General features: G+C 30.4%; 1 protein-coding gene across 9 annotated transcripts in view; it reads right to left on the bottom strand.

The window, feature by feature from the left end:
• Positions 1–226: 226 nt before the first annotated feature.
• The window catches only part of LOC118184323 (ELAV-like protein 4), a 127,055-nt gene continuing 102,626 nt past the window's right edge, over positions 227–24,655 (bottom strand). For 8 of the 9 annotated variants that reach the window (XM_035353984.2, XM_035353979.2, XM_035353977.2 and 5 more), the window contains one exon: positions 227–10,449. In XM_035353984.2, coding sequence (XP_035209875.1) covers positions 10,128–10,449 — 322 coding nt within the window. In that variant the 3' untranslated portion in view covers positions 227–10,127. The remainder of the gene's footprint in view (positions 10,450–24,655) is intronic. The other variant, XR_015039507.1, reaches the window with a different exon arrangement.

The raw sequence follows: 24,655 nt of genomic DNA on the forward strand, positions 1-24,655 counted from the left end.
TTTTTTTACATTTTGTTCCTTTTGTTTTGGATATTGATGTAATTTGAGAAACCAAATGAACTTATTCTCTAGATCAAGCTGCTTAAATATACATGTGAACTTTACCGTTGATTGTAACCGTGATTAAAACGGATTTTGGAGTTAACTCTAGATGTTGTCTCCAGTTTTATCATGATTAATCGGAAGTTGATTGCATGTGGAGTAAATAAAAAAGTTAGGACACAAATACTTTTTTTCCCAATAGGCGGAAATTTATTGAATTTTTAACATGCAAAAGTACAAATATTTGCAAGACAATCACCCTATGCAGTTTGTTTTCGTATTTTTTATTTTAATCTTCAGCATTAGCAAACTGTGACAATTTCCAGCATTTGCAAAAAGGAATATTTTTCTTTTCCCAGTTCTTTCATTATTCGCTTCTGTCTTTTTTTATGATTATTATTTGTGTAGAAAAATCCCTTTCGGTTTTCTGAAAGAAGGAACATAAACACTCGAAAGGGGGAAAATGCAAGCTGGTTTGTCTGCGACTGCAAGTTTGAAGACATGATTTTAATGCACCGAATGTTCTCGTTCCGTGGCAGACTTCCTCAGGAAGCGAGATCCGGTTAATATGTCCCTCCGTTCCCCGCACACGAAGGCACCAGCCGCATCACTTTCAGTACGCTTTTTTAAAGATCACTTGAACTTCCGGTTCGAAAGAAGCGAATTATAAATCATGACAAGCAAATACATATTAAAACTGCTTGGAGTAGCTAACATTGAAAATTGCAAGATTCAAACAAGTAGATAATAAAGGCCCTATGCCAGCAGTTACTTAACATTAGCGAAATCCATCTGTCTTTATGCACCCGATTCAGATTAGACGCACTATTAAAAAAGGCCAATATGTTATCCAATGCTTTAAAAAAATCCGCTTATGACGATGCTTAAACAGCTATGCAGTAATTATTGCTTCTTCATATGGTATTCAGATATAAATCCATTTCGATGTGGACCGTAACGAAAATTTTAGTTTTTAATGTTTTTTTTTAATTCTGAAATATGTAATATACAAAATTAAAATTTTTTATTTGTATTTGTATTTTTATATTAAGCGCATAGATATATGATTTCTGTGTGCCATGGCTGAGTGCTAAGCAACTGCTGTTTCGGACCAAAATCTAATATAAACGTATCAGAAATATGCATGTTACACGAAAAGTAATAAATGAAATACTTATAGTAAATTTGACACTAGAAGTTCCTAAGCAAGCTTAATAAATAACAATAAATCGAGCTGTTATATATACTTAGTATACCTACACATACACAAATAATTGAAAAATGCCACAGATTTAATGGAAACAAGACAACATTGACAAATGACATACTTAGCATTAGGAAAAATTCGACTTAAAATTGCTACGAAATGTACAGTTTTTTAAAAGCAAGCAAAAGCAATCCATGAATACATAGAAGTTTAACCATCTACGTTTCTTAATTCACTTAGACCACTTTTCTTTTTATTATTTCCTGAAAAAATCCCGAGGATTTTCGGAAATTTAATAAATAAATAAATATATTAACATGGAATATCTGGAATAAATAACAGATAATACAATAAGCTAAATATGCAGACGGCAGAAAGATAGCAGAGTTTGAAATGTGAAGTTAATTGTTCATTTTCTTTCAAGACAGTGAAATTATTTTATTCAATTTTTTATTTGGAGAGAGCTTTAATAAGCGAATGAGATTCTTTGTGCTTTGTTTAGTCGCATACATTTTCTGCATGAAGCAATTTCATCAGGAATAACGTTTATCTCGCATTTTTAGAAACATCAGTTGAATGCAGCCGACAAACTTTATCCAAAAGAATACTTAAATTCTTTTGAAATTTTTTCTCTTTTCTAATCTTTAACGATCTTCTTGAAAATGTTAAGGCTTTTTATTAAAAGTTTTGCACCTATCCTTTCGCTTATTCCTTATACTGAGGTTGCTATTATATTTTTTACGCATTTCTTTAACTGTTAAACGTATTCTGCTAAAACCTCTACGGTATACCTTTCTTTCGCAACTAAGTTTGATTTTTTGGCCACTAAGCGAAAAGACTTCGTGGGTGCAAAATAAAGTCATGTTTATCTCTCTTTCTGTATATATTTCTAATGCTTTGCCAGACCATTATTGTTTTCGACGAGATTCAAAAGAAGTCGTGATTTCAGTTTCAGTTTCAGTTTCAATTCCAGTATATTTCTGCCGTCTTTAATAAATAATGTATAATAATTAAGACTAGAGGTTATAAATATTATGTATAGTCATAAATGGAATGTTTATAATCCTCGTTCCACGAAGTGCTTAAGAGAAAGCTAAGGAGAAAAACCTAGTACTCACTAAAGATATCATTGTACTCTCACATTTAGAAAAAATGTTAGAAGAAATAAAGTGTTCCTGAAAGAGTACGAAGAAGTAAAAGACTAAGTAGGGTCGGCCTAAGACAGAAACAGATTGTAGAGACTAAACAAATTGTCAAAAAGTCTAATGTTCATCTTAAGTGGTATTTACAACGAACCAATCGGCAAAGTAGAAATGGCGGCCACTGCTCAGCCGCAGTTCGAATCAAGAGAACTATCTCAGAATAGTTGGCGAGAAGGAATTACAGATGCCTGATGCCACAGGAGTTGTCATCATTCTATATCCCTTCAAGTCAGGGCAGACATTCCCATGAAAGCAGACATGCGTTATTCAAGAACGTTTCACGAAACACACTCAAGAGGTAAATTCTTGTGGCTTGAAAGAAATCCTTTTTTTTATGGTACAAAATCATTTACTGGTGTGGAACGCTCCGTTCTCTTTTCTTTTTTAATATCAAGAAGAATACTTTTTGCACCATATCATACTCGAGTGTTTACGAAATTGCTGTCAATTTTAGGAGTTTGGCCTACTCACCTCCAAAGATTTCGAATCATCTCTTTAAATGAGTTGGTACATGAATTGAAGAAATAAAAATGAGCTCTAGAACGGAGCTTGAGTAAACTAATTCTTGATTGCTAATAACGTAATCATGCCCAAAACTTAACAAGTGAAATTCGTGAAATTTGTGCAGTTTAAGAAATAAATTATGGTAATTAATAAAGAAATTTTATGAAAATTCTTATTGAAGTATATTCTACAACTTAAGCCTCTTCGTTTATGTTTAATGAGCATCTAACAAAATTCCTTTCGAACATATTCATAATCAAAAATTTTTTTATTTGAAAATTTTTCTTTTTAAATAGCCGAAGTGATGTAAATAATAAATATAAATAAATTTTTTAAATAAAAATTAATGGTAACTTCTTTTTTAAGAAAAGATAATCTTCGAATGAAGATACATGGAAGTTGTACCGAATTCTAGAACAGAAACTCGATCTTAAGTAATGAAAAATTTAGTTTCAAACCAGAAGACTAAACTAGTAATGCAGGGATTTGGATTCAAGAAGTCACACTGAAGATCCTTGCACTTTTTTTATGCATATGAAAATGGTTGTTTGTGCATTGACAATATGATTCAAGTAGGTGGTCTTATTTTGTTATTCCAATTCGTTTTGTCCAAACGTAACTAGTCAACATTCTTTATCTAGTCTACTTCACTGTGCGATACACAGTTTTGTGTGTGGATAACAATAACAACATTTTCATTTTTTTATCTCTGATTTCTAGTCAAGCTCGACAGACTTCTTAATTACAAACAATGCTTATTAACCAGCCTATAGTCTAATGAAAAGTTCACATATGTTTTATTGTCGCACTTGAAGCTACGGAAAGGTTTTATTTTCCCCTTCCATAAGGAGTTTAAATTCTACTTATATTCTTCCAGGCATCAGACAATAAATTAAACTGTTCTGAAGGATTTGGTATCCAAGGAAAACTGAATAGATTAAAATACAACTCCTCAAAAATAAAAATCAGAAGGGAGAAAACGCGATTTTCTGCGCATCTCAGTTTCGAAGTCTGACGAATGCTTAACTAGCAAGTGTCCCGCCACTGCGTAAAAAACATACCAGATGACAAAGCTAATTACACCATGGAAACTAAACTGTTTTGAGATTCACAACGTTTTTTAAAGTGCGACACACAGAAATCTAAAACTTCCAGCTGTAATTCTCCTTTGTATAATACAAGGTTGGGTTCTAACCCGAAGCCACCATGATTTCCCAAACTCTTCCAACATATATTATTGCCTGTGAAAGTTGGCGATGTATTTATTTCGTCACCTAAAAAATATGTTCGAAACAAAATATCGAAACTACATAACTGAGACCAGTTACATCACAACAGTTATATCGGTACCGACGGTAAAAAACTGTGTAATTAAAAATTTATTTGAACCTTTAACATCCCAGATAAAAGTTCTCAGTGACTTATCATTTGTTCCTTTTCTCACATTTTAAGATGGCTTCAATAAAAGCTTGGATTCAAAACTATTCTAAGTTCTCAAAAATTTATTTCTTGCAAATCTGAATCCTGAAAAAGGCAGGCTTGAAATTTTGACTAATTTTCTGACTTGCATCATTTCTTTATAAAAAAGTTATGAAGCCATCTTAGACGGCATACATTCATTTTTTTAAATTCACATATACAATAGTAGCATATTTTATTTATAAAAACCAATTAATGTGAAGCAAAAATTAATAGCTTCGATAAGACTGATAAAGATAAGGAATTTTTTATCTTTATATTCGCTATTATAAAAGAACGTGGAAGAAACCTCATGCAGAGAAAATTTTAATCATATTTTTAGTAATGATTTAAAATTGATAAACCGTATTAAAATGTGTAATAATCTATGCTATAAATTATCTAGGCAAAGCTTATTGTTCTTTTTAATAATTGGCTAACTGGTTTAAATTAATAGGTACGTATTGTAAGTAATATCGAAATTTTCGATTGAGGAAATCAGTGAAATTTAAAAAAAACGTATAGAGTAAAGGACCTAAGAAAGAATAAATCAGTATTAATATTCTTTTATTTAGATCCTCAAATCTAAATAACACATTTTAAATATGCCAGTTCAGGTCCTTAAACTGGATTAATATTTTTTGTTTTTTCTTTTCCTAGAATTTTTTTCAAAAAGGCAACTTTCAGAAGTAATAAAATCACTGCGCGGATCATTGTACAAATAAAAATAAATAATAAGTATTGTTTAACTTGATTTAAGTACAACTGAAAACGAAGTATTTAAAATAGTTATTAGCGGGTTATAATTTACAGTTTTGTATGTATGATCTGGACTGAGGGAAAAAGGTTTTAATTTAGAGTCCTTTCCAATCCGAAAATACAGATTTTGAGCTTCTAATTTGAAAAAATATTTCTACTTAAAATATTTTACTAATGCATACGTGAACAATTGCGTACGTGGTTCACTGAAATCGATTATTTAGAAGTTGAGCACGATACACACATTCTACAACAAGTTCCTTACCACCTGATCTCACATCTGGGATAAATTTTGGTACGATTAGCAAATATAAAGCAAAAGGCATTGTCATAACAACAACCTCCACAAACGTTCATCATTGATTAATGTGATGTATACGAACAAGAATATATAATATGTATATATATATATATTTCTAAATATATATATAGAGAGATTCATTCATATAAAAATTGACTTTTTTAGTTATTCAATTCTGTATCGAAAAAAGTCTCGTAAACGTTTAGCAGAAATTCGCGAACATTGGCGTGTTGGGTTTGAACACACCTGTGAAGCACCTGCAAAAGACCAAGCACCAGAAGGAGGTCAAAAATGTTCCTTTGTAGCAAAACTATAAGAAGGAGATTCACAAAGAACACATTTCGGGAAATCTACCTTTGAAGACATTTTGCAAATTTTAGGTAAACTTTTAGTTTACAGACCTATTCCTGTCCTTTTAAACCGGCATTTTGAATACGTTTTTCATTAGTATTGAGATTAGAATCGGAGCTCTATGGCCGTTTAGATGCGCTTTCTTAAATTTAAACAATATAATTCCAATAACTGAGTTTCAATCTTAATCCTAAACAACTGGGGTTCTAATATTCAGTTTACAACCGTAAACCTAACAACAAAATTTTAACGTGCCAGTTTAGAACATTAAGCCTAAAGAATATAATTCAAATATGGAAATTTAGATCCTTTACTTAAATTATAAATCTAAGTAATTCTTTTATCATACAGGTAAGAAACAGAGTACTTGTTGGAATACATACCACTTGTAACATGATTTTAATTAACTCTCTTTAACTCTGTTACTCATTTCAAAATGACTCAAAGACATATTTTAAAATATACAATCTATAAAGTTAGTTTTAAATCACTTTACTTTAATTTTAAAATGGACCCGATTTGGATCCCATAGATTCAAATTTTTAAACACAAAGAATCGATCTGTAAATTAAAAATTAGCCAAAATCTTCAAATACGAAAAGTGTCAAGATGTCACAAGTTTGGGACGAAGTTTTTGTTTTAGATCAACTTTTAAAACTACAACTATTTCAAAATCCTTAACACACAGTGGGATGACATGTAACAGTACCTGGTATAAAAATGTCATAAAATGGGATCATCCCTCGTATGTACATTTTCCAATACATATATATGTATATATATATAAGCATACATATCCTTAATAAATCGTACCACATTTGATCTCTATGCATATAGAGTTCCTTTCTGTCTAAGTTGAATGGATGATCGATAAAATTGTTGGATGTTCATTTCAGTTTACAGATGAAGAATGGAATACTTTTATAACCAAGGTTTTTCTTCCATACGTACCTTATATCCATTGCAAATTAATTTTGAAATATATTTATTGAGTGCATGCCGCAGCTAATATTTAAACAGCCATTTTGTTTCCAAGTTGTGACTAATTTTAAATGTGTAGAAGGTTTTGAATTCGGATTAAAATGTCGAAGAATCTGTAAGTAGATTCACTTATTAAGTTAAAATCAAACTTATACAGTACATTTTTAGAACTTCAAAACAATGACTAAGATGTAAACTCCAGAACAATGATCAAGTTACAAACTCCAGAACAGTGAATAAGTTCTATTTCAGTATAGGAATACTCTTATGAGATCAAATGCAGTTACGTTCACATATGAAAATCCAAACGTTTATTCGTCTGCTGAAATAGTCGGTGTAACATTCATTATAACGTTTCCATTTTATTTTAGGAACGAGTGTCAAATTAGTTTACGAGAAATAATTTATGGGAGAAGAAGACAAGAAGTGCTACATCTGAGTACATCTTGTGCACCTCGCATATAATGGAAGTCATTTTTTTTCACCCAGAATGTATTACAGTTTCAGGAAAGAAAAAAAGCTGGATTTGAATTAATTTTCAGCTAAATGACGCTTTCAGTTTTTTAACCGATTCTAATAGATATTTAGATTAGATAGGCAAATTTATGTATGGAAGTTATTTATATGATTTATTTATATATAAAATTTATGCAAGTTAATTTTAAATGCCGTTCTTTATTAAGACATATTTTTATTATCAAGAGAATTCAGACATACTTTTGAGTGATGAAGAAAAAATAGTTTTTAAAAAAAGCAATTTGAAATAAATACTTTACGTAAAAAGTAATGAATCGTATTAAATTGAAGAAAATCTGGTTTTGAAATAAGAACACAGCTGAAATTTTTCAAATGCAATGCTTTTGATTTCTAGTTATTCTGTATCCTTCGGTACGGGTGATCAAGATGATTATTTTCTATCCATTAGGAACGGATGATCACGATGACCATTATTTATCTGTTAGTAACGGATGATCAAGTCGATTATTATTTATTCATTAGGATGGGTTAGTTTGGAATGTTGGCGAAGGTAAATTGTCGTTATTTTAATTTAAACTATTCTCATTTAAACTGAAATGAATGTATCCACTGTGAACTGAAAGCAAATAATTCTATTATAAATTGTTATAATTATTAGATCTTCTTTACACTTTACTTTTTTTAAATCTTTTCCTACGAATTAAAATTTTCTATGACAATAATAAATGTATTTCCTGAAGTACAAAATAATTTATTAAAAAAAGACATAAAAAGCAATTAAAAAGATTATGCGTTTAGTAACAGAAAAGCGCCTTTCCTCATATTCATATAGAATGTTAGAAATGAATGTGAAATAAATTACCATGCATTGAAAATTATAGAAAAAGCTATACTATATCTTTCATCAATTAGGAATGCCTTGTCTAGTATTGTCTGGAATTTTAGAAATTATCTTTTGCAAATTAACGAAGTAATGCTTAGGTATTTAAAATGTGTTCCCATAAATTTATGTGGTAATTTCAGTAATAAGTTCTCTTCGGAACAGGAAATCCAGCCTTTTCTAGTTTCTGAGACTGATATACAAGTATCTAAATTAAATTAATACATTTTCAAGGCTTTCGAACTAAATAATATTTGCAAAAGATTCAACAGTCGTTACAAAATGTCTTTCACTTTTCGGAATTAAAAGAGAATTCGAACTATTTTGCTTAAATTATGAATAGGCTATTGCAATGAGCCCGGCCAGTTTTATTAACCAAGATATCTTGGAAAATATTTACTGATTTTTCATGATATATGCAGAACAATATAACTGTCTATCTGCGTTTGGATAATCTTAATTGAGATTTTTTGAGATTACAGATGTCTTAAAAATTAAAGAATATACTTTTAGAATGAATGAAATAGTACTGAATGAATTTATGTAAATAGTAAATGATTTAATAATTGAGACACGTTTTTTGTTAATTTAAAATTTTAGTTTTAAAAAATAATTGTAGTAAGTTCAGTGCATGCAAAATTCATGTTTGATTTGAAGTCTCCATGCATTAAAAACGTATTTTTACAAACGCACGAAAAAAATAAACGCAAAAATGCATAAATCAAAAGAACAAAAGTTTAATTATCATTAAGAAATCTACAATGCAAATGAAAACAAAAGGGAAAATACATATCCATGCAAAATAAAGAAACCAAAGAAACACAAAACTAAAAGAAATTAAATACGAAAAAATAAAATAAAATAAATATTTTGAATAATAAATAGAGAATAAGTTACAATGACTAGAAAATGGTATTTTTTCAAAATCATATTAACTGAGAACTTATCAGAAAAGCAGTATTAAAAATTTGAAGGAAAAAAATAAAATACATTTGGCATTAAATTTAAACCTATACTGATCAATAAGTATATTATCTTTTATGATTTTTACAAAATTTATAAAATATACAGACGATGATGATATTATTCGCCAGCTGAACGACATCACTGATGGATGATTACAGATGATTGGTACTTGAATATATTACGTAAATCATACGTTATATATTCTTACTGTCATTTCAAATGCATAATCATTTCATATTTACATAAATTGTATTATATAAATAATCAAACAATTATTATTATATTACATTGCATGATAGAGGTATTCTTAAATCTTTTTTTAAGACTTACACAAACACAATTTTTTAAATTTTTTATATTATTCAATTAATGTTCTCTGTTAGTTTCATCTCGCCAATACTTATCTCCCAGCTGAATATATAATTTTAATGACTAAAAGTTGATAGACTGCAAATCACAACTTAGAAAATAAGTAATGGTACTTGTAAAATGCAAAATTTGAACATTTTTTACAGTTCAGAAAACTAACGTGATTACAAAAAAGGATGTCACGACAAGTAACAGATAACAATTAAAGTAGCAATGTTGTACTCTGAGAGAATGTTTAAATCAAAGCAGAGGAACAGCTTTAATTTTTCTCATTGGTTTTTACCAAACAAAGACGTATACTTTTTTTAAAGTCAAAAATGAAAAGTAAGTAATAATAAAATTAGACTTGTTAAAAATATGAAATCGAATTCAATTGCATGCGAACGCACAACGTGAATGATCCAACGAAAATGCGAGTAATATTTTTAAGGAATGCAGAAGCACTCGCATATGAAATTAAAAAAAAAAAAAAAAAAAAAAAAAAAAAGCTAGTTCCTCTTCGGACAGAATAGTTGATAAAAGTGGAGAAGAAAGAAGAGAGATCGAAAAGAAAGGAGAATTCTGGGTGTTGTTTTTGTTTTGACGATCGAGGTAGCCGTTATATTAGGTATCCCGAGGTGACAACGACGCTTAAGACTTGCACTTGTTCGTCTTGAAGGATACCTGAAGGACACGATTGCCTAAGGTGTATCCGTTGAGGCTCTGAATGGCGACCAGCGCTTCGTCGTAGTTAGTCATGGTGACGAAACCGAAGCCCTTGCATTTGTTGGTTTGCAAATCCCGAATGACCTTGACGCTCTGCACCGCGCCAAAGGGACCGAATAGTTGCCACAGAAGGTTTTCCTCAGTGTCCGGAGCTAAGTTGTAGACGAATATGCACCATCCTGAGCCATTTATGGCAGTGCCGGCCAGTAGAGGGTTGGCCAATAGGTCACCGGCCAATGGAGAGTACCTAAAGGAACAATACGAGGTTTGTGGAAGAATGAGAAAAATTATTTGTCCATTGTGTTCAATATGAACATCATAAAAATCTTTCACTTCTAGTTAATGAACCCAATTATAATCATCATTTACTGTCAGCTTTTCAGGCAATTATTTTTTAGTTGTTTTTTGAGAAATTGGTTAGTGATTCTCGATGCCGTACTTAAAGGGCCCGGGTTCGAATTCCGGAGAAGGCATGGATGTACATTGCTGTTCCTTCATAGAATGCAACAATAGCCCAACTCTTTGGTGCTGCCATAATAAAGTGACCACTACTTCCGCCCATAGTAGTGGCCAACAACAATAACGGCTAGCAACTGTCATTGAGGAAAAAAAGCTTTGTAAGAAATTGCAGCATTCCGCTGTACATACTCTGTAAGTGATTGGCAGATCCCTCTAAGAACTGGAGGGTTAATGATTTGAATCCTGGCAACATAGCTGGTTTTTCGTGTTCCCTACACACAAAAATCTAAATACCTATACAGTGGTGCCTAAACTAAAATGAGTGGGCAGTAACTTGCCACTATTTGGATTTGTTAGCTGGGTTTCATGGCTCTTAATCACCTTTCCAAGTAAAGAGGATATAAAGAATTATCACATTACTCTGAGAGTGTTTTTGCGATGTAAGTGGTAGCACGTCCAGCTAGAAGTCCGATGATCCGTGGTTCGAATTCTTGCAAGATGTTTCGCGTTTTTTTCTACCAGAAGAATCTTAGAGTCTATTTTATCATTTAGCCAGAACATTTTCCGTTGCTCTTATAAACGCACATGTTTCTTATACGCCATTTTATTTTCTGTAGCTGAGATTCCGCTTACTCTTTGAAAACCGAGACCTATAAAACTTACTCACGTAACTCCGATTCCTAGTGCTTATTATTATTTGCTTTAGCCTTTCATATTTCATTGCTTTATTTTAGGAGTTTGGAATAGGTAGTGTGTTTTGGCTATTAAAAATTAATTTGTTAAAGTTTGCTTGAAAATGCCGTTTTTACTTTGATTTAAGATAGTAATAGTGCACTTTACATTAAAAAAAAAGGAAATGAAGATAAACAAAAACGAAAAATTCTTTCATTCACATTATAAGGAAAATATATTTGGCTTACTGATTATTCACATTATAAGGAAAATAAATATATTAAAACTTATCTAGCAGTACTGCTGTGGTTCCAGTGTTTCAGGTATTTCGAATTTTGTTGCACATGTACTGATTACTTGATGTAATTACTATAATTGAACTTTTCTCAGTGGTTCATATTTTATTCAAACAGATGCAGTTTTTTTTCTGGCATGTTTCCTTAGTTGTGACGACATTGCACACTAGCCTGTCAATTCCTCTGCTGTAGAACTCGTTGAGTTGGTTGTAAAGCCACGAAGAAAATGCATTTTGTACTTCAAGAACTGAAGCACAGGGCTTCTCCGTGTGGGGATAGAACGTGTGAAAATAACAAAAGCGGAAAGTGAGCAACATATACCATCTGAATTATCAAACTGATTTTTTTTTAGTCCAAAGGGGCTTTGTCCCTGAAGGGCTATTTTCGTTTTGCGATTTTGCGTTGAATCACTGTAAATGTTCGTTTCACTTTTCAAACTGTTGCTACCAAATGTTAGATTCCTGCATTATATTTGAAGAAATTAAACAATGAAAAATCTGCGTAAATGTATGTATATTTTTCGCATTGTGATAAAACAACGGTACATAGAGCCATCGAACTTTGGACGTAATCCTCCTACGAATATGGGCATGTGGAAGAAAAAATTTGAAAGTTTTATGATCGATTACATATTTTGTAAAACTTTAACGAATTTTTGATTAACAAACTCAAGGATTTCAAAGCGAGCAATGGCAACACTCTAAGGGGCGGGGAACCTTTTTATTTCCAGGCGTGGAACTGTGTATCAGAAATTCTAAAGATAGGCTCATTTTAAAATTATTTTGCGACATTGCTATTGAACTGAATTTTATGGTTTAAGTGCAAAGAACATGATATTTAATAAATAAAGGTAGCACACAAAACGTTAAAAAACGCCCCTTTGGACGTAATTTAAAATCTGAAACCTTTCAGATTTTTTTTATCTGTTTTTTTCCCCTTTAGTATTTTCCCTTTAAATATTCCAGTCTTTCGCAGAAAAGACTACCATTCACTGCTGCAAATTTCAAGACACATTCCTTTAGGACAAGTCTACGACAATCAGAGGAAAGAGTCAACAAAACCTTTTCATCAAACCTCAGGCGTAAATGAGTTCATAATGGCGGCAAGTCCATCGCTGCCCTCATTTACATTTGATCATATTTCTGTTTGTAAATAAAACAGATGACTAATGATGCGCATGTGACGTATGCAATAAACCAAGTGCACCAATAAGTATAATCCATTTTTAATTATTTCGACATACACCGAAACCACGGGCCCATTCGACATATTTATCACACAACTCTTGTATACAGAGGCTGTTCGCATACGATTTAGACGATTTTGCTTTGCTGTAAAAAATCTTCTGCTTGGATTTTTTTAAGTGCAACTATATTTTTGAAAGTATAAATTATCCTTTGCTACTTGACAGATTTATTTTCATAAAAATGTCGCTTTTAAGGAAGCAATGGATGGAAGTCTATGGTTGTGTTCTTTCCGAAGAAAATGATTCGCATCTAGTTATTAAAAAACGTTGTGAAAGCCATGGAGTTTTGGTATCTAAAGCTACGGTAGGTAAAGTTGTTAATAACAAAGGGAAAAAACTCAACATTTGCCTTCAAGTGAAAAAAAATCGTCCCAAATACATATTGAAGGTAAACGGAATGTTTCGAATGTTGCAAAAGTAAGATCTTTAATGTTAAAAGAAAACCGCCAAGTCAAAGAACAGTTGAAAACTATTAAAATCTGTCAAAAAAGTGATTAATGCTCTTTTGAATCTTAAAAAGGCGAAAAAACATAATGTGCATAGTCTTTCTCCACAACATATTTGCAAAACGCGCTTCAGAGTTCTTTACAAGAAACATTTACCCGGGAAAAATGGAAAAATATTGTCAAAATAGATGAATATTGGGTGTATTTAAATGACTGCAATAAAAAGAGATCCATTTATTATCATGAGAAAGGAGAAAAAAATCTTAGAACATGGTTCAAGGAATATAAAGAAAGTTTTCAAGGAGATTTATGATTGTTGTTTGTTTTTGATAATAACAGCAAATATAAATTAAAACAAAAAACTGTTAAAGTCAACTATACATATTCTCAGGAATATATTTTATACCCAATTTTCAAATATGAAATACGTTCTCTTTACCCACAATGCCTCAATCAGTAGAACTGCGTCAATCAGCTATATGTCAAAATCCACTGCTAATTTTCTAGAGGAAATGGAACAAGAAAATCGGTTATCAAGGCCATATTTTTCACTCATATCCCTACTAAGTTTCCTGATCTATCACCAATGTATTTTTGTACTTTTGGACTTTTAGAGGGTTGTCCAAACGTCGACCTCTTAGACTTTGGAAAGCTTTTCGAGAGCAATGGGATAAAATACCTCTTTCGATAATACAAAAGGCTTTATTGACTTGTAAATTAAGATGTATAAAGATAGTGAAGAATAAGGGGTATCAAATAAAACATTTAAAACATCGAAATTTGGTAAAATATTTTTGTAATTGAAATGAAAATCGTCTAAAAATGGGCAAACAGCCTCTGTAAAAATTTTAGTTGAAATCAAAAGAAAACTCAACCCTTCAATTAAATAAGGGCTTCATAAATGTTTTCGAGGTTGACTTTAGCTTCGGTTGAATAAAGTATTTTATTTGTATTTGTAGTTTGGTAATTCTTTCTTAGGTAGAATCTTGAATATTTATTTAAAAAAATAATATTCAATATTCGAAATTCATGTTTAATTCTATTTGAATAAAGCATAAACAGTTCTACAGTTTTATGCTTTATTCAGTAGTAATCATTTATAATACCTTAATAACTCGTAGTAATTATAAATGATAGTTCATTTTCAATGGTAAATTATTGCTTTTAAGCCTCGCACGTCGGCGAACTATCAGTTTTAAACTATAAATTGCACACTATTTGCCAATAATATCTATACATAATATGCTAACACAACAATAACATAAAAGAAATGGTATTAAAGTTTTCGAAACTCGCATAAAAACGCAGCTGTAGATGCAATTTACCAAAATAAAAGTAAGAGGCGTACCTACTAAAAAGCACTTAAATTTTAGAAGTTAATCAATTTAAACTTTCTAGACACTTAAAAGCCAATTTATCAATCAAGTTTATTCTAAGTTATTAAATTTAGAGCATCTTTTCGGATTCTGTGAGATGTGATTTTGTATGTATTTTTTTGATAGCCGTTATTATATTTGTTTAGTTATATCAGTTTAGACAATCGCTGATGGATTTTATGAGACCCGATTTGATTTCGTATGAATTTTAGTCAACACCCTTTATTTTCTTGTTTAGTCAAGAAGTTTAATTTTGATTAATTTAATTAAATTTAGACCATCAGTGTAGAAATCTACGATATTTGATTTCGCAGGAATTTTGTTGACAGCATTCGTTTAACTTGTTTTTTAAATGTTTACTTATATTCTTTGTAATAACGCATTATAAATAGAAACTTTAGTCTATAAAATGCACTTAAGATGTTCTATCATAAAATAATGTAAATATACTCGCAGTAAAAGGTTAAACTAGAATGTTAAGCGGACTCCACATGAAATAAGTGCAATATCAAGGCTATTAATACAGCTATCCTCGGTATTAGTATTTCTTAAACTGACGGTCAATTATAAATAGAAACTTTAGTCTATAAAATGCACTTAAGATGTTCTATCATAAAATAATGTAAATATACTAAATGCGCAGTAAAAGGTTAAACTAGAATGTTAAGCGGACTCCACATGAAATAAGTGCAATATCAAGGCTATTAATACAGCTATCCTCGGTATTAGTATTTCTTAAACTGACGGTCAATTCAACCGTCCACTGGAACTCCGCCGCCTTCCACTAGAACTGAAAACGTTTACTGCGTATCGCGAATAGCTCATCGCGTTGTTGCTTCGTAAGTGTGGATTTTATTTCGACTTATACTCTTTTTACGTTTCAATAACATTTAGCGGTATGTATCCTATATTTTAATGCCTGTATAAGCATTTATTGATTCCCCATCTTTATATTGGGTTCGTAAGAAAGTATTTTCAGTTTGTACAAATAGATAGTGTTATGTTCATTTTGTTATTCTGTTAGTCTTATAATATTTTCTTTTGAGATTTTTCAGCTCCTACTTTTATGTTGCTATAGAAACAAATTCCGCGTATTTTGTTTTACAATTATTAGTTTAAGGTCAGTTTTAACACGGGGTGCAAAAATAAACAATTTCGTCATATTTCGCTTTTTTATATTCATAAAGGCAAAAGTATACAAGTTGGCCTTCAATGTGCAACATCTAATGAACATTCAATGTGCAAAACAGGTTAATCCCTGAACAGGTAGGAAGATTCCTTTCAAAAGTATATTTTAAGAAGATCGCTAAAAAATGTGTACGTTATTACGCCCGTGAATGCAATGGACTGACTCAAATCCCAAGATTAAAGGTTTTAGGGGTATTGTTACGTAATGCATTTCATTTATGGAAAGAAAATATATAATGACGAAATAACAAATTAAATTAAACAACACTTAATTTCAGATAATGACGTTTGCATCTGTGATCTGAAGATAAGACAATAAAGGAAAGCTGTAACCCGAAGATTTTTTTTAAAGTATTTTAACACGACAGGGGCCTAATATTTTTTTTCCTTAATAAGATTTCGATAAAATAAAAGTTGTTTCACACATTTTTTATGACTAAAAATATTTTGTTTCATTTAATCTTACATTTAGAAGGAAAAATATTTAATTAATCGCTTTTATGCCATATAATTATTAACTTAGTTAGTAAATGTTAACAGAAGGTATTTTACTAATTCAGAAGTCAAACAACAAAAATCAGCGTTATATTCACAAAATTTTCACAGGACTAGTTTCGATGGTTTTACCGAACCATCATCTTCAGCTGCAAAACCGCAAATGAAAAAGATAGGAAATAATGATTAGATAAGATAAGGAAGACTGGACAAGAATAAGCAAGTGGCGCCATCTGTTGGCGAAACCAGAACTAAAACATAATTTCTCTAAAAGCCGAAGGCAAATTTGGATTGGAATTTGGATTGAACTTGAGACTTGCAATTCTCTTCCGTTTCTCGACATTCTGGTCACACGTAACACATCCAACTTCAGTACTACAGTTTACCGTAAACCTTCATCGGTTTGCCTTCCACCACACTTTAAATCATGTCATCCGACTAAACAAAAGTTAGCTTCATTTTATTCCTATGTTTTCCGTGCTCTTCAAGTTTGCTCCTCCAAACTAGCCCTTGATGAAGAACTAAATTATTTAAAAGCAATAGCTATTGACAGGGGCTTTTCACCCAACATTATTAATCAAGCAGTTAAAAAATTCTCATCTCAACACACTAAAAGCCACACTCTTATTTTAGGAGATTATAAAAATTCTGTTGTCATTCCCTTCTTTCCATCAATTAGCTATAAAGTTGCACATATTTTGCAGAAATTTAACTTTCGAGTTGTCTATTCTCCCATCAATAAAATTCCAACTTCTATACTCAAGGACCCCATTCCGGATATGAATTCCTGGGGTATTTATAGGATTCCTTGCCAGTGTGGTTTAATTTACATTGGACAAACTAAGAGAGCCTTAAAATTTCGCGTCAAAGAACATGAGGCATATGTTAGAAAAAAGGAAACACAGAAGTCTTCTGTTGCTCAACATTGTTGGTCCGAAAATCACACTTTCAATTTTTCTGCTGCCAAAATTATTCAAAAAACATCTTCCATTGGAGAACTGGATTTTCTAGAGGCATTTCACATTCATAAAAATCTTTCTGTTCTAGTTAACGATCCTAATTCCAATCCAAATTTGCCTTCGGCTTTTAGAGAAATTATGTTTTAGTTCTGGTTTCGCCAACAGATGGCGCCACTTGCTTATTCTTGTCCAGGCTTCCTTATCTTATCTAATCATTATTTCCTATCTTGTTCATTTGCGGTTTTGCAGCTGAAGATGATGGTTCGGTAAAACCATCGAAACTACTCTTGTGAAAATTTTGTGAATATAACGCTGATTTTTGTTGTTTGACTTCTGAATTAGTATTTATTCGGCGTGTTATTGTGTCTTAATTATAGAAGGTATTTTATAATATTACGATATTTATGATATTATGATTTTATGCTCTTAGGAAAATTTTTATGGTATTTTATACTCGACATATGAAGCAATTATATATTTTATAGAATAATTTTGGGCTTGAAAACCTCGACTTTTACGTCGAATAGTACGTATTTATTGAATTAAACGATTTTTGCTCGTGTAAATATTCTTAGCATTACAGACGATTTGTTTTATCGTAACTCTTAAATAATATATAAAAATTATTATACCAACAGACAAAAAAAAGATTGCAAATGAGTAATTTGCTGTTGAATGACAGTGATTTCACTTATAAACTTTTCCTAATTTTATTGCATAATACAATCAGAAATTGCTTAAAGTTTGTTATTGTCTTTTTTATATAATTCTTATTACTTTTATTTGCAATAATTGGTTAATAAATGTAAATAAAAGATATTTTATAAAATTATATTTTTGATTTATCACATTACATTTTTATGGTATTAGGAAGAGTTTTATGGTATTTTATACCCGTCATATAAAGCAATTAGACATCTTATAAGATAATTTTGGGCCTGAAAACCTCGACTTATAAGCCGAAAAGTACGCTATTTATTGAATTAAACGCATTTTGCACATGCAAATATCCCTGACATTATAAACGATTTGTTTTTCTCACAACCCATAAATAACAAAAAATTACTACATCAGCAGAAAAAAAAAAAAAAAAAAAAAAAAAAAAAAACCAGATTGAATTAAAATAATTTACTGTTGAATGGCAGTGATTTCTTCTGTATTTTCCCTAATTTTGTTGCATATTACCATTATAAATTGTTTAAATTTTGTTATAGATTTTTGTTATTCCTAAAATCTCAATAATATAATTACCACTTGTAAATTCTTTTTTAAGTAATTGCGTATATTTATTGTATTGTCTTTTGATCTTTTAAATCATTTTAAAAGTAATTAATTCTTAAAATAAAAATATTCTACCGTGAAATAAACCTTGGCATTCATCCTTCGGTGTCAACAATTAATTGAGTAAAATCAATTTTAACTGCTTAACTTATTTTTGTATTTTGTTTACTACTATTTAAAGCAGCTAAAAGGAGCAATGTTACTATAACAGTCATAATTTTGAAATTATTTGAATGCTTGTACTCTCTGAGGTAGGTACGCCTCTGAATGTAAAACAGATACTAAAATAAATGTAATAGTAAATTCATAAAGTACTAAATGGATTAAGACTAAATGGATAATGATGATTGTTCATATTTTCAAAATTTGAAATAAATAAAATTGCAGTCGCCAAAATAAGAACTTTTAAGTACGTTTTTATTATTTCCTACCTAAGATTTATTTAAAAATATAATGATTGTTTCATTATGTATATTGAATATTTTATTATTAAAAATACAACATTTCTAGTTCTAAAAATTACATTTATCTTGTAGTTCATATTTAATTTAGTTAATTTTTATCTAATTAATATTGCTGCTTGCTTTAAATTCTGCTTTTTTCTAATGATCAGTGTATAAAATTGGGATCTCTAAATTTTTACCTTCGATTTAGTTTCATAAGTTTACTTCAATAGAACATTTCCGCAACGTTCTCAAAATATTTATTTAAACATGGTCAACTGTTAATAGAACGAATACCATGTTATGAGATGAACTGGAAATATTTAAACATATTTTTACAGGGAAAGTTATGAAAGGAAGAGTTTTAACTGACATTTAAAAATTATTGAAGAGAGGACATCCGCAACGTTTTAGGACTAATGTTTTCAAACAAATGCTATCAAATCTAGCAAATAACAGTTGATAGCATTTATTACTATGATATCTTCTCGAGTTTTCTAAGCTGTCGTCTGCTTACGGACAGAATTTTCTATGTAGTTAAACAGTTGCTTTAATACAATGAACATCTAATGTAATGGATATGAAAACTGAGCATAGAACAACAGTAAAATTCCGTTATGAAGCTAGAAAACAACGATTGAGATTTATGAAATCTTGTGTAGAGCAAATGTGGATCGAGCATTGGCATAACCGAATGTTTTTTAATCGGTACAGACGAGCTATCACTCAAAGATGTTGAAGATAATCTAAAAGTAGCCACCCTTCGCATTCTTCAAAGGTTGAACATATGGGAAACGTTCGATGGCTGCTGTTAAAAAATAATTATCTGTCTCTTTGAATGACAGCTGATGAGCTTAAGTTCAATTAAGACACAGCTCAAAAAACTGTTGTAGAATATCTTAAAAAAAGAAAACCTTTTTCTCATTTTCACCCTCACACCCATGTCATTAAGAACAGAAAAAAGATCGAATATCTGCATGACATAATTTGATCTAAATAGCAGACATTAATCTTGACGTTTTGAAAACAAATTGCGACTGAAAATGAAACCTTACACTTTGCATATGATCTGGATATAACGCGGCAATCATATGTTTTTTTTCCTTGGAGGGAGGGAATTCTTGACTGGATAATTCTCAACTGGAACTGGAAAATTCATAAGAAATTTGTTGTTTAAGGAAAGTTCATGAAGTATAAAAGTATTTCATAAAAACGTAATGGATTGATTTCTGAAGAGACCTTAAAGCGTTAAACCTGAAAAGCTGGACCGAGTAACCGTGTTCTGCTGCACCGCCATACAGTTTCATTCTCGTTAATCAATTTCCAGCAAAGAAAAGTTTCACATTTTTCAATCACCACCACCATTCATCAAATTGGCACTTCAAGACATCTGAAGATTAGTACACCAAACATCTGAGGACTAAAGTCTCACCTCAAAGTCATTATTTTAAGAGCGCTGAAGGGATTCCAAAAAACGCTATCATTGAAAAATAAAAATATTATTGAAGCCGTCGATTTTGCAAGAACTGAATTCTAAAACTTTCTAGACAGACATATTATGTATTAGAATGAAGCCATTGTATTTAAACATTGTATATTTTGCGAGTTTTGTCATAATTCGCCTAAAACGTTAAAGTGAAACAGCGCCGGATTTCTGCAAGGTTCTGTAGGCACATCTATATGCCTCCCATTTTAAGGAAACTTTCAAAACCTCTTCACTATTTAAAATGCTTAAAATGTTATGAATGTTTTCAAATTTGGGTTTAAAAAATACAAAATTAGTAGCAGAAATAAAATGATTAATTTCTCAATTCAATTACTGTACTCTTTTCCTTAAAAAGCAGACAGCAGGGCTTTGTCTCGCACTCTTGTTGGCTATTATTTAATAAGCCTCAACTGAAAAGAATACATATTATATTTGTATTATAAAGACCGGAGTATCGTTCCATCAATTGATAAGATAAAAAAAAATTGAGAGTATTTCACATAAACTAATATAATCTAAAATAAAAGGAAATTGTTACAAGGGGTGACAAGGAAATTTAACTTTATTAAATTTCCTTTTTAATTGAGTTTTTCTACCAGATTTTTCAACTTACTAAAGATTAGTTGAATACTTTATTTGAATTAATGATTATTTAATTACTGAGAAATAAAATTAAAAGAAGTAACTGCAATCTTTTTCATTTAAAATTATAAATTATTAAATTACGATTTATAATAAGAACGAGATGTTAAGATTGTTTAAGCAATTCCAATATTAATTTTTAATTATGGTTAGGATATTAATTAATGGGACATTAAGTAGGATGATTCGGACATTGATTTAAGATGATTAGGACATTGGTTGACCCCTCAGAAGTTATTATTTCTTTCATATAAAAGAAATTGAATATTGTAATTTCACATTTTACTCATATACTTGATCATTCAAATCATAAGTAGTTTATTTGCATTAATTTTATCATAGCTATGTAACTTAATTAAAGTTTGTTGTAAAATTAATAAGAATTCTGTAGGCTATTTTTTTCCGCAAGCTTTGTTTAGTACATAAATCATTTTCCTCCAATTCTAGTCTTATTTCTTATATTGACGACTGCAATGGATCGCAGATCTTATTGAAAACGTTTTCGATTCTGATCAAACTTAAAGGGACCTGAGTTTTAAAGAATTCTTCCTACCTCATCCATAAACGGTAATGAAACCAATAAAATAAGCATACGTAGAACAACAAAGGAGAATTGAATTAAATAGGAATAAAAACAGTGAAGAAATAATACCTCATAAGACAAAAGCAATATAAAATACGTAACCAAGGTAACGAAGAATATACTAAACATGAAGAAATGATGCAAAACTGAATTTGTGGTAGTTCAAAAAGATAAAAATCAAACAATTTCAGAATAAACACAGTAAAAATGAAACCCAAATTAACTTCAAGAAAATAATCATAAAACACAAGAGTATACTGTAATTATTAGTTGTAATTTACGAATATATATACCATTAAATAATATAGTATATGCAGCGTTTCATGTCCTGTTCTTGCATTTAACAAAAACTGTTTCAAAATGAAAACGTTTCCAAAGATACTTTTTTTATCAAATATTTTCATATCAAATATACTGTAAAGTATATAACCAATACACAAGTAAAATCATACTGAACAAAAGAAATTGCGTAAATAGCAGAACCAATGAAAATTGAAATAATCCAAAGAAAATAAAATAAGTATTGGTACTGATTTTGTTTTTTAATTCATTCAGAGCAAAGGAATCCTCGTGCAACATATAGGTACATATAATAACCTAATGTATTTTCAGAATACACTAAGTGAGAGAGTGTTTTAAAAATCCGCGCCGCTCAAAAGTTTTTTAGAATAGGAATATACATGCGGAAAAAAGGGTAATTAGCTAAAGGAAACATTCTCCAAAATGTTTCACTCTTAAAAATAACAACATCTTATTTTAATTCTCTGTGTAAGTTTCATAAAGAAATGTTCGTTCAGATTATGGATAATGGAGTGCTACGAAGTGCGTAAGTAGTAATGCACATTTCTAGATGGATTGTAAAAATTGGGATGAGGATAATTTTGTTTTTAAAGTAAAATTTATAGACTTCATGTTGCTTCATAACTTTATTTTGACAAAAAGAGCAATAGGTCCACCAAAAGTAACAGTAATGACATTTCTAGTTATGATCTCGAGACACATTACTCTGCTAATATTTAAACTTTTTAAATTAAAAACTAAATTTAGAATTAAAAAATACTATCATTTTATGTAAGTATAAATTTGTTTTTAAATGTTGAAAATTAAAATGTGTCAAAAATACAATATATATATTTCTTAAATCTTAACGAATTTTTAGTTAGGACCTATTAAGACTTGCTGTATTATAGGAAATAAAAGAAAGTTTTTTACTTGAAAAACGCTGGAATACATATGTAACTGTGTACTTCTGTGCTGCTAAGTTACAGCTTGATCTAGATGTGTCTCTTCTTATCTTAATCGTGGTCACTAGATGTAAGTTATTGCCATTGTTGATCTCGCATCTTTTATGAGTTAATGAAAACACATTATACCCCATAATTAGTGTAAAGATTTAATTAGTAACTATTTTCTTATATTGTATTTTCCCTACTTTTTAGGACTGTACAAGTCAACTCTTGGAGGTTTTACAATAAAAAGGTTTACCACCAGCAAAAGACCAAAATTATGTGATGCAACAAGCATATTGAAATTTCTTGAACATTCGTAATGCGCCTAGTACTGTCAATCCGCCGAATAGTTTAGCAATTTTCAGGGACAAACAGTCTTTCTTTTTAGAAAAGTGTTTCGACACCCAATAATTTTCCGATTTTAGAATTTTAACTGTTCATTGCGATCACAGGCGGCAGGTTTTTTTTCCTTTGGTGCAATTTAAGACGAAAGGTATGTGATAAAATAATCCAAAAAACTAGACAACAGCTTAAAACCAATATTTGACAGACAACCTATAACTTCTTTTTGATATTTGCCGAAGTTATAGCAGAATCTTCTATATAGCGAAGATCTATTTACTTCTTGACATGGAATTCCTCACAAACTAAAATAAATTTTGCTCACTAATTTCATCGTTTCTCACAAGATGAAAAAAAAAAAAAAAAAACAATGCCGTGTAACTTTTATACTGTGCCGACATAATTCAAAGTATGAGTGGTACATGAAATGAACCAAGACCGCTTTACAGTCAAGCGATCTTTGAAAGAAAAAATATTTTTTGCGTTAGTGTTATCATTTTTCAAATGTTTACACATAAGTAAAAGAAAGATCTAATTTAAGAAATTTTATTGGAAGAAATAAATGAGGCAACTCGAAAATGTTGTTGCAAAGTATACAAGTATGCTCAAATTTCTTTGACATATAAATGGAAAATTTAAGTACGACCGTAGTTTGTTGCCGTACAGATTTCAAAGCGGTATTCTGTTTTCATCTACGTACATCGTGTCATGCCTGATGTGAATGTAACAAATCAAAATATAATGACTATTGCAAAAAATGGTGGTTGTTTTTTCCGTGAATCAAAACTGTGTTCAAATTCTGCGTACCATACAATACGTACTGCCCTTTTTGGAAAATGCATGAAAGCTGGCTGTTCAAGGGCAGAAGAGTTGCTTTGCAGTGTGTTTTATGATGGCAATTTTATTGAAAATATTGTAATATTCTAAGCTGAAAAGTTAAACTTGCAGTTTTAGTGATAATACATTTTCTTTTAAACAAAGTACAATTCTGTCTTATTTCTTCTTGATGAACTGGCGCTTTGTTTTGCTTTTGCCTCGTATGCTAGACTTTAGTGGACCTCGTCTTAAATTTTCTTAGTTAACTGTATACTTATTTCCAAATATTAATGAAAATTTGAACAAAAGGAAGTAATTAACAGTGAAATCAGGTTTAACCTTATACGATAAGGGATCGAAACATAAAAAAATATAAACAGCAAATGAAATAAAGAGCACAAAGCTAATCAAGGAAAAAACCAAAGATCTTCTGAAGAAAGAAACCATAGAACAGGAGGCAAGAGCAGCAGCCATAACATTTGAAAACTTCTTTC

This window comes from Stegodyphus dumicola, chromosome 2 (genome assembly GCF_044657685.1).
Source record: "Stegodyphus dumicola isolate Sdum_Otavi_A_Nest chromosome 2, ASM4465768v1".
NCBI lineage: Eukaryota > Metazoa > Arthropoda > Arachnida > Araneae > Eresidae > Stegodyphus > Stegodyphus dumicola.